Raw genomic sequence first — 14,936 nt, 5'->3', positions numbered from 1 at the left:
ATACAATATCAGATGATTTTACACCATCATGAAAGATACAGTATTTACTCCGACGGAAGGATCCAAAAGAAGAGTCTCAGCGATTTTACACAAACGGTCACTCACCTTCCCATCGCTTGTCCTTGTCCCGGGGGTAAATGGTGTAGTGGGTTGTAATTCGAGGAACTACAGAAGTGGAGGACCATCTTGCGGCACACAGAGGTAGGTAATTTTTCTTAATTTTTAAGGCATGATAGCATGGATGTGCTGCACAAAAATTAGGAACGTTATTTTTTTTAATTAGTTTTACTCAGGAGTTGACTGGAAAATAAATTTTTTAAGCAAAAAACCCCAACAACTCCCCAGCAAAAACCCCCCAAAACAAACTTAGGATTGGGGATCTTCTCTGGCTTCTGTTTAGTTTTCCTTTAATTAGCCCTAAAACCTTAAACAGATCACTTAACTTCTCTAGATTTCAGTTTCCTCATCCGAAAGAGTAAAGGGTTTCTAGGTTGGTCTGATATCAGTAGGGTCAGGGAAGAGTGAGCTCTCGCTGTGGAGCTGTCAGGTGACATGACAGGTGCGCTCTGTCCTGGATGAACAATTCAGAGCCTTTCCTCACAAAGCAGGGCTTTCAATTAGTCATATTTACAGAGCATCTAACAAATGATCCAGTTTCCTTCACGTCAAACTTATCCTAGAAACAGGATGACTGTGTAAGCTGTCATCTGAACTGGCCGCTTCTGAGAGTAACGAGGGGCAGTGTTAAAGACAACGCTGGGACAATGTGGACAAATCACATTCTATGCTCAGCTTCCTGTTAAATTAAGTTGACCCTCCCATATGCCAGTAACTTCTGAGCGCCTCAAAAATGGGTATATTCTTTGAGTTAGCAAACGGAATTTTATGGAAATAAACAGAAGTGTGCAAAGATTTATCTGCAAGAATGTTCATGAAACCTCTGTTGTCCTTAAACCTTCACCTCCGTCTCCCTCCCTCCCTTACCTGAAGCCCCACACATCAAACCTCATGGAAAGGAAGGGCGCCCAGGTGGGAACTCTCTGCGCTCCGGCCTCCAGCGCTGGTGTAATCTGTACTTGTGCCCACCCTCCCTTCATGCTCTCAGGTCACAACAGCTTCACTGGGACTAACCCTTCTGCCTGCGGATTTACGCGGCTTACCCTTCCCGTCTTCCCAGAGGCATTCCTACGTCAACCCCCCCCCCCCAACTTACGCCCGTTTCTTCCAGTTCTCACTCCTTCTCTGGTAATCCTCCCCATGTAAAAGGCAGGACAGAGAATCCTCCCTTGGGAATAGCCCCGGAAGACATAAACACTTACATCTGGAGCTATAATCACTTAGAAGTCTGCTGTGGGAGAAGAGGCAGAGTAGGTCCCAGTGTGAGCCTATATATAGGCATAAATATTTGCTGACTGACTATCGGTCCTTTTTATATTCTCCTTTATTAGGGTACTCATTTATGACTCATGATATTATTAAGCAGGTTAGTGCTTTTTCAGTGTAATTTTCTGTTAAAAGGCACACTAGAGTTGTAAATCAGAGGCACTAAAATGCCAACGTGAGGGAATGAAAAGCTAAGCCAGAGGCTGCAAAACACTCAGTTGATAAAGAGCTGGAATCTAAAATATACAAAGCACTCATAAACACCCAACAAGAAAACAACTCAATTGAGAAATGGGCAAAAGATCTGAATAGATACCTCAGCAAAGAAGATATTTAGATGGAAAACAAGCCTAGGAAAAGATGCTGGACATCTTGTGTCATTAGGGAACTGCAAATTAAAACAATGAGATAGGACTACATGCCTATCGGAACGGCCAAAGTCCAGAACACAGACATCACCAAATGCTAAGAGGACACAGTGGAGCAGCAGGAGCTCTCGTTCACTCCTGGGGAAACGCAGTATGGCGCAGCCACTTTGGAAGGCAGGCCAGGCCGGCAGTTTCTACAAAGCTAAACACACTCTTAACATAGCATCCAGCAGTTGCCAGTGCATTCCTTGGTATTTACCAAAATGAGCTGAAAGTAACATCTGCACAAAAACGTGCAGTCACGCGAGGTGAGTCATTTCTAGAGGGCCACTGTACAACACAGACCTGCAGGCAACAGTAGTGTACTGTGCAGTCGGAACTTCGTCCAGAGTGCGTATCTCATGTTATCACAACAAAATGAAATATGCAGAATTAAAAAAAAATCTTCACATGAATGTGTAAAGCAGATCAAAGCTTGGAAGATGTCCTTCAGTGGGTGAATGGATAGTCTGGTGCATCCACTCAATGGAATATTACTCAGCACTAAAAAGAAATGCACTATTAGCCATGAAAAGATGTGGGGGAAATGCAGACACATATTGAAAGAACCCAACCTGAAAATGCTACATGCTGTATGATTCCAACTATACAAAACTCTGGAAAAAGCAAAACTATAGACACAGTAAAAAGACCAGTGGGTGCCAGGGGTTCAGGAAGAGGGAGAAGGAGTGTGTATGGAACATGGGGTTGTTTGTGGGGCAGGGAGACTGTTCTGATAATGTAATTGATGGTGGATACATGTCATTACACATGTGTTAAAACCACGGGATGTACAACACATAGCGTGAACCTTAGTATAAACTATGGACTTTGATAATAATGTTATCAGTATTGGCTTCCTAGTTGCGCCAAACGTACCACACCAATGCAAGATGTCAGTGGGGAGTGGGGGAAAGTTACACGGAAACTCTGTGTACTTTCTGCTCAATTTTTCTTTCAACCTACAGCTGCTAAAAAAAAAAGTTTATTAAATGAAAACAAAACAAACACAAAAGACAACACAGAAAAAGGCAGCGGTTAAGTGTACACAACTTGGAGGCTGTCTACTTTGTGTTCGAATTCAGCAAGTTATTAACTATCCCCACCCCATCAGTTCCAAAGTTTACAGTCAATCTTTGCCTTGGAAATACTGTGGTGTAGGATTTGGTGCATGTCTTACCCAGAGCAAGTAGCTAATACACATTTATTAACTGGGTAGGTACCTTCCTACTTACAATTTTAACTGTCATCCAGGAATTTGAAAATCCCTGGTTTAGTTTCCTAAAACTAACTCATGGGTTACAGAGCAATAATAATAATAATGAAGCCTTTCCCAGCTTTTGTCTGTTGTAATGAAGCATCTATCTGCAAATGAACAAGTTTCTAAACATGGAATAAAAAATAAATAGTAAAGATCAACAAAGAGTTTTGTATGGGTCTGGAATATATAATGACATTTACATCTTCATGGACATACTGATCAGTTAGGAATTTTCAGCACCACATCTTTTTTTTTTTTTTTCAGTTTTTAACACTTCTCTTTCATTTATTTGCAAAACAGGTATGCCAAAACATATTAAAGACGTAGATGACTTGAAGAACATTATCCACTACCTTGACCTAACTGACTTTTGTAGAATACTTTATTCAACAATGGGAGACTATACATTCTTTTCTGGTACACATGTAATATTTATCAAGATAGACAATATTCTGGGCCATGAAACAAGTCTCAATAAACTTAAACTGATTGAAATCTTACAAAATGGGTTCTGTAACCACATCAGAATTAAACAGAATTGTATCTGGAAAATACTCAAATTTTGCAAATTAAGCAATAAAGTTCTAAAAATAACTGGGTTCAAAAAGAAATCACAAGGGTAATTAGGAAATACTTTGAATTGAATTAAACTGAAAAACAACATATTAAAATTTGTGCCATACAGCTAATGAAGTCAGCACCACATCTTACCCTTCATGAATTTATGCAACTTGTCGGGTGGCTCCAATCCCCATTTACAGCAGATGAGGAGGAATTCAGGTGATTCCAGCCAATCCCAGTCTAACTCTCCCAACACCAGTCACTCCAAGACCACAACTGGATTTCAAGTGATCTCAGAAGTAACAGAACCTGAGCTGTGGGGAAAACAAGTTGTTTTCTTTTTTTCTTTCCTGATTAAAAGGAGACATGACAGCCTGGCATTGGCTAATTATTTTTATTCATTAGCATCCAACTGCATAATATATTCTTACGTTTTCTTTCCAATACAATGACTTTTTTTTGAAGTTAAAATCTGGCAGCAGACAACCAACAGTTAAAAATTATGATAAATGCAGGAGGGGAAAAGATTTGAAGTGAACTCTAAAACCTCTTAAACACTAAAAAATCTGTTTTTGATAATCACTGTAAAGAAAAAAGTGTCAAGGTAACTAATTTTCTCTACTTGTAAACAGTATACTAAAAACCGTAATATTGGGAATAATTTTTTAAACCACAGTTAAACCCTTCGCCTATCCTAAATCTTGAAAAAAATGATAAAGGTATCACAGGAGAGCCCAGTTCCACTGTTCAAATACAGTATTACCATTATTCAAAAGAACATTTAATTATTAAATATTTAGCAATATATTTAACATTTAATAATGCTTCATTATTTATTATTAAACATAAATTTATGATGCACTGTAGTTTAGTGTATGAAGTTACCATTTGCTTCTGAAACTGCTGATTTGGTGTCAGACAACACTAATTCTATTGCTTATACAGTGACTGATTTTCTCAAAAATATCTGGAACTGGATCATCTGATTTCCTCCTGGGGGCTGGAAAGTAAAAGTCATGACCTTCACCCCCTTTCTGAAAACAAATCTGGAACTTTAGAGATTTAAACACTTAGACATCTTGGCTAGATTCTGGTGGAGAAGTGAGGTCAAAAGTCTACTGAACTCCGGACATGTCAAAATCACACCAGTGGTGCGCCTGCGTCCGTGTCTGATGCCAGCAGTGCTAACACCGGGCCATGAAAATGGCGATGACTGAAACATCTGAGGAAGATGGAAATGGTGATTTTGGTGGGATTTGGCTAACATTTGGCCCAAGAATGATTTCAGCTAAATTAAGAGTAGGGCAGACAGCACCCCGCTCCTTTGATATTACAAAATAACATAGAGCATACTGTGGGTGAAGAATGTCGCCGGCCACCCCTGTAAACAAAGGACGTTGCTGCCATCAAGCCCTCAGCCACAGCAGCACCCCCCGCCCCAACCTGAGAAAACAGGACACGGGCCCTAGATAGTTAAGGTGCACATGAAAGGGATGATTTCAATGAGCCCAGACTCCTGCATCTTCCCATACACAGAAAAGTGCTAAATTCATTAACTTGAGATATCTGGTTTTCTCTAATTAGCAGTAATCTCGTGATGCTCCGACTGCATGGGGGTTTTCTGCACAACTCCTGTATCTCCTGGCTCCTCCCTACCTCTTGGGAGCAGTCCCTCAGAGAGATCTGGGAGGCTGTCTCTTGGGCTTACGTTCTCAGCAAGCCTGCCAAATAAAACGTAATTCTCAACTTTTAGGGTGTGCACTTTTTTTTTTTTTTTTTTAGTTGACAGCTTTGGGGATCACACAGAGACCCAGAGCAGACCTCTCTCCTTCGCCTGAACTCTGTGAGGATCTGGAGCCTGGTATCAGCAGAGGCCTCTTAGGCCCATTCGCCGCCTCACAGGGTCCAGACAAATCTGCATGAGTCTCTCCTGGTTCTCAGTTCTCCTGATTATTGGCTGATGATGCTAAGTTTCACCTGGTGGTGTCTAACAGGTACCTGGCTCCCCATTTGAAAGACACTGGGAGTTGCTGAACAATCCGGCCTGGGTGACTAAGTGAGAAGCTGGCGTAACATATCTGCCTCCAGTTAACAATCCAGCCAGGTTCCCGTATGCACAAGACTTACACTTACAAGTACTTACTTAATTAGGAAATAAAGGAAATCTTGCCTGAAAATGACTAGCATGGGGGGGAGTCTTTTATTGCATATGCAGTTAAGTTAGGGAAAGTGGGCTTGATAAAACATCTTTTCAGAACTCTGATCTTAAAGAAACAAAAGCCCTTCTTGAGGGGAACTTGCATTTCTCCTTTTGTGTCTTTGAGATGTAAATGATTTACCTGATCTTACTCAGTGTTTTGTGTGTATGTGTTCCAAGAACCTGGACTCTGCCATCTGGAAGGTACACACATGGTGGACATGTGGCAGCCTACTGAATAGACTGGGATTCTGAGCAGTTGTCCACCTGACCCTGCCAACTCTCAAGGGCTTTCTGCCATCCTAACCTTCACTGCATCAGCCTGTACGACGAAGGCCTTTACCTCCTTAGACTGTTTTGGGAGTAAACCTTCTGGATCTTGTTCTGGTGCCATCCTTCACACTCCTGTGGGGAAGCCGCTTGCACCTTATTGGTTTGAGTCACTATAAAGCTATATCTCATTAATGGCCAGAGGATGGATCTTTTAAATTGGAGCAGCTTCTAAACTGGTGAATGTTTACAGAGCTCTCACTGGAAGCAGGTGTTCTATTGCTACCTATGGAAAAGAACAAATTAGAAGGTGGAAAAAGATATATATATATAAAATGGTTAACCTAAGAACTCCTTTAAAACAAAAAAAACCAGACTAGTTTGGGAAGCCTTACTTGTCGTCTCCACTTCCCCTGAATGGGTCTTACAGATGCTAATAAAAACATTAGGATAATTAATGTTAACTAGGTTGATTAACAGGGAGTTAAAAAAAAAACTGAAGTGAAAGTTTAGAGACTTACTCCCAACGAGGTGAAAATTTTAAAGACACTTGTCTCAAAATGATAAAGAAATCTACAGACGGTTATTAAGAAATGAGATGACTGGCAGCCAAGACAGTGGAGAAGCAGCAGCTGGAACTCACCTCCTCTCAGACACAGCAAGACCACAACTAACTGCAGAACAACCATCGACAGAAGACTAGAAACTACCAGACAAGACCTTCTGTAGCTAAAAACTTAAAGAAACCATGAGGAGACCGGTAGGAGGGGTGGACTCACCATATAATCAGGTCTTGTACCCTCCGGGGGGGCGACCCGCAAACTGGAGAATAATTAAATTGCAGGGGTTCTCCCAAGGGAGCGAGAACTCTGAGTCCCATGTCAGCTCCCCAGCCGGGGGGCCCAGCACCGGGAAGAGGCGCCCCCAGCATGCTGGGCTTTGGAGGCCAGACACAGGAGCTCTGCGAGACTGGGGGAAACAGAGACCATACGCTTAGGGTGGCACAGGAAGTCCCACACTCGCTGGGACCAAGGGCAAAAGCAGTCATTTCTCAGGAGCCTGGGCCAGAACTACCTGCTAGTCTTGGGGGTCTCCTGGAGAGGCGTGGGGCAGCTGTGGCTCACCCTGGGGGCGTGGACATGGTGGCAGACATTGGGGGTGTTCATCTGAATGAACTCTCCTTTGGGGAGGCTGACATCTTGCTTGCACATTAGCACCGAGACTTGGCCCCACCCAACAGATTTTAGGCTCCTGAGCTGGGATGCCTCAGACCAAACAACTAGCTAGGTGGGGATGTATCCCCACCCATCAGCAGACTGCAACAACCCCTGACTCACAGCCACCTCTGGACATGTCTCTAGACACGGCCCTGCCCACCAGAGAGCCAAGACTCAGCTCCACCCACCAGTGACAGGCACCGGCCTCTCCCACCAGGAGGCCTGCACCAGCCTCTAGACCAGCCTTACCCACCAGGCGGCAGACAGCTGGAGCCAGAAAACTTCGATCTCACAACCTGCAAAACAACTCCACAAACACAGGCCAGAATCTGCCCTGGGACCAGCTGGCCACAGGCCCCCGGGTGACGAGTGGGGAGTGCACTGCCGGGACACATACGACATCTCTTAGAGGGGGCCACTCCTCCAAGGTCGAGAAACGTAACTAACGTGCCATACACAGAAAAAAACAAATAGAAATTAAGACAAAATGAGGCAGCAGAGGACTATCTTTCAGACAAAGGATAAGATAAAACCCCAGAGGAAGAACTAAGTGATGTGGAGACAGGCAATCTATCCGAGAAAGAGATCAGGGTTATGATCGTAAGACTGATCAAAGATCTCAGGAGAAGAATGGATGAACACAGTGAGAAGCTAGAATTTGTTAGCAAAGAGATAGAAAAATAAGGAACAACCAGAGATGAAGAATGCAATAACTGAAATGAAAAATACACAAGGAACCAATACTAAACAAGGCAGAAGAATGAATCAGTGAGCTAGAAGACAGAGTAGTGGAAGTCAATGCCACAGAACAGAAAAAAGAAAAAAAGAATGAAATGAAATGAAGACAGTTTAAGAGTATTCTGGGACAATATCAAACGCACTAACATTCACATTATAGCGGTCCCAGAAAGAGAAGAAAGAGAGAAAGGGACCAAGAAAATATTTGAAGAAATAATAGCCAAAAACTTCCCTGACCTGGGGAAGGTGTGATTAGATTAAATTCAATTAGGTAAATGGATTTTGTTTTACAAGTAGGCTGGTGCAGAACTGGACCCAGTTTCTGTCTTTGTTAAGAGAACAAAGTTTTCTGGAAATACTGCTTTTGATAACAGATTGTGTGAACTTCTTTGCCTTTAAGTGATCTGTATTTGCTTTTGAAATCTTTTGTCACTATGATTAAGTGAATAAACATTAGTCCACAGTAAACTATGATCCTATTTGACCAAGTGTTTCGAAACCTTTTTGATAGTTTTGACAGACTTCCCAAATACTGAATTCTAACTAAAGTTCTTTTGACCTCCAGCTAACTCTGGGACGCTTCAAAGAACCCTGAGACATATCAAAGAGAGATATTAAACTAATTAGGTTAATTTATGTTAAATAACATGGGAAACATTGTCAAATGGGCGAGGATAAAAGCTTCTAAGGTTAGATGTCATTAATAAAGATATTCCAAAATTTATATGGAATTCCTAAAAGTCTGATACATTCTGGTGTAACGTGATCAGTCATAATTCTACTTATTACCTTAAAAATGTTGTTTGTCACAGTATATCCAAGTTTCTTGTCGGCTGCATTGTAATATGATCTTTAACCACGCCATTTTAAGCCTTTTGTCATTTATAGATTATCACTGTTTTACTCTGATGCTTTTATAAAATGAAAATCTTCAAGATTTATAAAAAGGCCTTTCTGACAAATACAAGTTTTGGATAACTTTTAGATCATACCACTGACTGGAAAACCTTTCCTCTTATGACATGACCTACAACAACTTGATAAAGTGTAGCTCTGTAAACAAAGATGAAACAATTATCTTTTTCTCTCTACCCGATCCCTCCAGAGTTTGGCTTCTCCAGCGGGCTTCCCTGCAGACTCAATGGCTTATTTCCACCAGATTACAACTAGTTATACTAATCATTGTTTTAATTTGCCCTCGGGGCTTCAAATTATTTACACCTTGTGCCTCTCTCTGCTGTGCTATGACTTTATTATTACTAGCTGTGTTACTCACATCCTGTTTTGTAAGATTGTTGTCTCTTGTCCCAATATGTAACCAGGCCTCCAACAAAATTAACGTCTCGAGACAGTTGATCATATATATAACTCTACATAGAACAGCTGTAATAGTGCAACTCTAGATACGGCAATAAGCAACAAGGGAAAAACATCTCCTGGATCATAACAAACCAGAAAGACAGACGATCCAGAGACTTATAGATTATTAACAGGGCCTGATCCAAAAATTAACACAGAGTGGCCTATCAACAGAATCTTCACCTGACAAAGGTATGAGCCTTCCTAGCACCGTGAGACAAATTGGTCAAGAAATGCTTCCCACACGCTGGTCAAATTTATGACTAAGAGGAGACACTATGGACAAAGAATGTCACCAACCATATTGGTAAACAAAGGATGCTGTGGTCATCCACCCAGCAGCCACTCCCAGCTGTGCACCCTGAGGGGAGTCAGGATAGAGAAAAATAAGATACTGGCCCTAGATAGTTAAGGTGCAGATCAAGAAATGATTTCAATGAGTCCAGACTCTTGCATCTTTTCATACATAGAAAAGCAGTAAATTCATTAACTTGATATTACTTACCAGTAATCTTGTGATATTCTATCTTTTTGCAGAAAACTCCTGTATATCCTGATCCCTCCCTTACCTCTTCAGAACAGTCCCTCAGAGCGATCTGAGAGGCTGTCTTCCAGGCGTAAGTCCTCAGTATGTCCACTGAATAAAACATAATTCTCAACTTTGAGGCTGTGCATTCTTTTTAGCCAACACTATCTACATATTAGATATAGTAATACATGCACGAGTAATAGAAACTTTAAACAAAATTCTAATTATTTAATATATGGTGGCCAAATTTGACAAAATTCTACTTCCATGAAATTTACCTAAGAATATCCTTGAATTTGCAATATGTATATTTGCTTATTCTATAACCAAAAATTAATTTAAATAAAAATTAAGCCAGTTGTGAGAGAATTCAAGATCCTGTAGTAAACTTAAAACATTTTTTTAATGTTCTTTTTGTTTTTAAGTAAAAAAGAAACAGAAAACCATCCAAATGCGTCATTCTATCTTCTTTTTTGAAGTGAAAGGGGAGGTAATAAGGTATCTCATCAAGTCATTGTGAAGATTCTAGAGGCAGTCAAAATACGAAAAGCCCCTAGAGATAATTTTAGACGAAGAAGAGAAACTCCTGGCTCCAGAAAGAACCGGGTGACTCGGGCAGCGCAGGAATGTTGACACTGATGTGACAGATGAGACTTGGAATCCCTCAGAATGGACTAGGACGGCTGCAAAGTCGCAGGTCCGGTGGGACCAAGGAGAAAACCGTGCAAACACTACTGTACCCACTTTCAACAAGGCAGCCGGTAACACCTGAGCTCTGGGATGCGGGACAGCGCCAGGGCTCGGGAAGACGCTTCTCCCAAGTCCGCGGCAGCGTGTTGACAAGTCTTTTCGCTCACGACCTTTGGCCTAGTTGTCAACTCGTCCAATTGGGACAAGCCCAGCGGAGGCACCGAGTCGGCCAGAGGGCGCACGCGCCGCGTGCCCTCTGCGCTGGTCCTGCCTGAGGCGACCCCGGACAGCCGCGCGCGCCCCTCCCCGACTCGCGACCTCGCCGTCCCCGTCCCGCCGGGTCCCCGCTCACCCGGGCAGGCCAGCCTGGCCAGCGGTACCAGCATGTTCGCGGTCGCCCGGACTCTGGCGACACCGCGGGGGAGGCGGGCTGCGGCTCGCGGGGCGCGGGACCTCTAGGCCGCGGGTGGCACCATCCTACCGGGATGCAGCCTGTCTTAGTGGAGTCTGCCTCCAGCAGCTCAGCGGGCCGCTCGGGCTTCCCCGCGCGCCCGCCTCCGACTCGCTCTGCGCCTGCGCCACGCGTGACGCGCCGACCTGCATCGCTTCCGGGTCACAGCCGGGAGGGCGCCGGAGCGTGCTGAGAGACCACAAATCCCAGGGTGCCGTGCGCGCGCGGTGCCCAGGCAGTGGAGGCGGAGCGGCGCGCACGGCACTCTGGCCGTTGTAGTCTTCTGCTCGAGGGTACCGGGAGCCCGGGCGGAGGTTGGTGCTGGAGCGAAGAGCCGCCCTAGGCGAATTAACCGGCTTCGGATTGGCTGTTCCGAGAAAATGACGAGGCTTCGCGGTCCTGGGCAGAGAGCCGCGAGGAGGCGGGGCCTCTGGGCTTTGGGCGCGAGCGGTTGAAAGGCGTTGGTGTCGGTTCGGCTGAGGGGGTCCGGCCCCGCCGCCCAGCCCGCTCCATGGCGGAGCATGAGGAGGCGCAGGTTTCCTCGCCGCCCCCGCCACCGCCCTCGTCTCCGTCGTCGTTAGACGGCTCTTCAGCATCTTCCCCCGGTGTCCCTGTGGGCTTGAGTTGGCCAGTTCCGAGCAAGAGCGACGTTAGGACAGTGGACCCCCTGGAGGAGGTGGAGCTGCAGATCGGAGACGTGAGTGTCGGGGAGGCTGGCCCGCGGCGGGGCGGGCGGACGGGGGACGGAGCCTGCGGGGGCCGAGGGATGCGGTGTGTGTGGTGGCGGGGCGGGGGGGTCCGAGCATCCCGCCCCGGCCGCACCGCCGTCTTAGTGCCCGGCCGTCTGGTTTCCCTCCCGGCTGTAACCCGAAACCGCGCCCACCCCGCCTGTGCGGGTGGCGAGGGTCAGGCCGCGATGCTTTCCCGGGACTTAGGGCTCCGCTGTCCTAGCTGGCCGCCTGCCCGGAGCCGCCCGCAGCGCGCTACCTGCCCCAGGCCCGGCTCTGCGCCTGGCACACTTAGGGCCACCGCCCCGTGGTCCGGAGCGGTTTCACGGACGGTTCAAAGACCCCTCCCTGGGTGGCTGGGATGCCAGGTCTGGACGGTTTCTGTTGAATCTCGAATTTCCAGACACTGGCGCGCGCACACGCCCCACCAGAGGGGCGTGTTTCAGTTTTTCAGAACTCGAGTGGGTCAAGTGGATGGGGTCTGTAGGGCGCGATCTTAACTGAGAGACGCCCCCTCCCCCCGCCCCCGGCCCGGTGCAGACTGCAGACTCGGCCCGAACTCCGTGATCTCATCGCTCACGCAGGATTTGTGGCTTTAAAAGATGGCTTAAGTGCTGACACAGTTTCTGTTTTTGCTGAGCAAGGCTGTTTCCAGGGGAGCAGTAGAATGGCGTACTGATGTGTTATCTAGGAACGGTGTTATTTAATATTGTAGTTGAAAAAAAATTTGATCAGGAAGTGAGTTTTCTACCAAGAGTCAGGTATTTTCTGTTTGACTTTGTTGATGGCTGTTTGTGAGCTCATTGTCTGTCATTTGGTCTCTGCGTTGTCGGGGTCTGCTGCGTTCACAGGTGAAAATAGTGGAGTGGTGCCCTTGTTACCCACCGGTAAGAGCTGTTAGTGAAGCCCCTCGAATACTTCTGGTACTTGGTGCCAAGGGATCCAAGTCGTCTTGCTGAGCTAAATGAGACGCCAGTGTATTTTCAACTAAAAACATACTGACTGCCATGTCTCCTACACAGTGGATATCTTCCTAGCAGACGTATTTCCTCAAAGTTTACTTCATATTCAAGAATTTCTTACCGTTCCTTGAAAGAGCTGGTATTTTAGTTTGAAGATTTTTTTTTAACTTTTAAAGAAAATAACTTGAACATTGGATTCAAGGTTCTAAGTTTATTTTCAGCCTAACTTTGTAACATGAGGTAAGAATGAAAAAAAAAATGAGCTTCTAATGTTGGACTTCATTTTTAAAAAAATTTCAGGCAGCGTTTTCGTTAACCAAACTTCTGGAAGCCACATCTGCAGTATCAGCTCAAGTAGAAGACCTTGCCTTCAAATGTACAGAAAATGCACGTTTCCTTAAAACATGGCGGGACCTCTTGAAAGAAGGCTATGATTCTTTGAAGCCTGACAGCTGATTCGTCTGTGTTTGTCTGTACGTCCTCATGTATGGCGTCTGCACGTGTACCGTATGTAGAGGATAATCTCCAGCAGTTCTCTATACTGAAACTGAAATTTTTCTTGGTTTCTTTATTTTGATGTGGGTCAGCATTTGTTTCTCTTTAAATAATTTCTTCCTCTAAACTTTCATGGACTCTTTTATGAAAGTTAATTTGATTTGTACGTAGTATTAATAATGCCACAGTGTTACCAGTAGCAAACTGGGTAGACCGTTTATCTGTTCAACTTGCAAGATGCCAAGAATGGCAAAGGTTGAAGTTGAGCTTCGTTTTTTCTGGACCAGGAGAGGTAACTTTAAGGTTTTACCACTGCTAGATCTAGCTCTGTTAGGCTAAGTTCTCGAGAACCAATGATTGTCTGACTTCTGTATTTCCAGCACCTAGACCACTATTACCCAACAATCACTAAATATTTGTTGAATAAGAGTTGATAACAAAATTAAAAACTGTTTTTTTTCCTATTTTTAGCAGGAAGACTATGATTGTTTCTCTAAAAAATATTTGAGTCAGAACTTCATTGACTTAAAGGACATTATCTTTTTTTTTTTTAAACAGGGATTTGGACTTTAACTGGTAAAATATATGATAAATATTTTTTTGCCCTTCTATGATGCTTTTCAGAAAATCTTTTAGTTCGGAAAATGAAACATGTCTTGAAAGAAAGCAAATTTTTTCCCCTGTGTGCTTCTAAGGTTAACTGCTTTTACAGCTCCTCGTATTTGATGTTGTTGTATGTTTGATGGCTCTCTTTAAAGTGTCTTATCAAAATTACAGCTCTGTAGTCTGAATTTTGAAACTTTGCAAGCAATAATTCAAATTCTAAATATGATGATTCTAAACAAGTTACTTTTTGAAAATGCATCAAATTTGAATGATATAATTGTTTTCATATTATTTGACCTGAATGACAATGTTCTATTTTACTTGTCCTGAATCCTCAGTTGCTCGCTCTCTCTTTTTTTGGTGGGTTTATGTCACGTGTCAGCGATTAAGCCAAGCAATCCTCTGCTGTGTAACTTCTGGACATCTCTGATGTGGCGTCTTAATTCTTTGTATGCAAAGAATACTGTACAGAACTGTAATCTGTCCAGAACTAGATTTTAAAGGCCCCCAATGGGCCTGTGAAAGGGGACAAATGGACAGGAAAGGATATCTTGTTTAGCTTATTAGGTCATAGTTCTAAATTAATTTTTTTAGTTAAAGATAACACATATGGTGTCCTCCTATACCAAAGAGAAGCCTATTTTGGTATTAGAAAAATATCTTTCTTAAGTGTCATGAAAATTACAATGTTTAAAATGTACAAAAATAAACACTTGTTCAAAGCAGATGTTATTTCCATTTCTTTGAATTTGTTATTTTAAAAAGTTGGTGTTGTAATATTTCAAACCTAACAGGAAAGATGGGTGATTTGAAGAACATCCCTGTACTCCCAGCATGCAGAGTTAATAAATGTTAGCGTTAGGTTACGTTTTCTGCAGATCTCGGTATGATGTCAATGTTAGACACATTTGAAGCTTGTTACCTCTTTGAGCCCACTTCCCCTTCTTCTCTGGAGGTGGTGCATATTCTGGTTTGTGTTTTTACATTTTTAGTACACATGTATGTTTCAGAACACTACAAAATACTGTGCTGAAAGTAATATTGTCAATCAACTATACTTCAATTGAAAAAGTACTGTTTTG

General features: G+C 43.7%; 2 protein-coding genes across 5 annotated transcripts in view; one reads left to right on the top strand and one right to left on the bottom strand.

Moving 5' to 3' along the window:
• The window catches only part of ETFDH (electron transfer flavoprotein dehydrogenase), a 31,323-nt gene extending 20,146 nt beyond the window's left edge, over window positions 1-11,177 (bottom strand). The window contains exons 1-3 of one of the 4 annotated variants that reach the window (XM_064486485.1): window positions 10,965-11,177; window positions 3,763-3,926; window positions 106-246 (exon numbers count right to left, since the gene is read on the bottom strand). In XM_064486485.1, coding sequence (XP_064342555.1) covers window positions 106-246; window positions 3,763-3,769 — 148 coding nt within the window. In that variant the 5' untranslated portion in view covers window positions 3,770-3,926; window positions 10,965-11,177. Of the gene's footprint in view, window positions 1-105; window positions 247-2,096; window positions 3,049-3,762; window positions 3,927-10,964 lie in introns of those variants that run through there. The other 3 variants (XM_064486438.1, XM_064486420.1, XM_064486421.1) reach the window with 3 other exon arrangements.
• A 184-nt stretch (window positions 11,178-11,361) lies between these two features.
• Window positions 11,362-14,581, top strand: C1H4orf46 (chromosome 1 C4orf46 homolog). Its single transcript, XM_010986852.3, has 2 exons — window positions 11,362-11,760; window positions 13,054-14,581. Exons 1-2 carry the CDS (start codon window positions 11,575-11,577, stop codon window positions 13,207-13,209), a joined length of 342 nt encoding a protein of 113 aa, XP_010985154.1. The 5' UTR covers window positions 11,362-11,574; the 3' UTR covers window positions 13,210-14,581.
• Window positions 14,582-14,936: the final 355 nt, after the last annotated feature.

This window comes from Camelus dromedarius, chromosome 1, assembly GCF_036321535.1.
Source record: "Camelus dromedarius isolate mCamDro1 chromosome 1, mCamDro1.pat, whole genome shotgun sequence".
NCBI classification, from domain to species: domain Eukaryota; kingdom Metazoa; phylum Chordata; class Mammalia; order Artiodactyla; family Camelidae; genus Camelus; species Camelus dromedarius.
The sequence above is the reverse complement of the archived record's forward strand: the minus strand, read 5'-3'. Positions and strand labels throughout refer to the sequence as shown.

Bases quoted from the DNA above. Each gene is read 5' to 3' on its own strand.
- C1H4orf46 (XM_010986852.3), top strand. From the start codon at position 11,575: ATGGCGGAGCATGAGGAGGCGCAGGTTTCCTCGCCGCCCCCGCCACCG. The intron at 11,761-13,053 runs GTGAGTGTCGGG...AAAAAATTTCAG, and splicing joins TGGAGCTGCAGATCGGAGAC to GCAGCGTTTTCGTTAACCAA.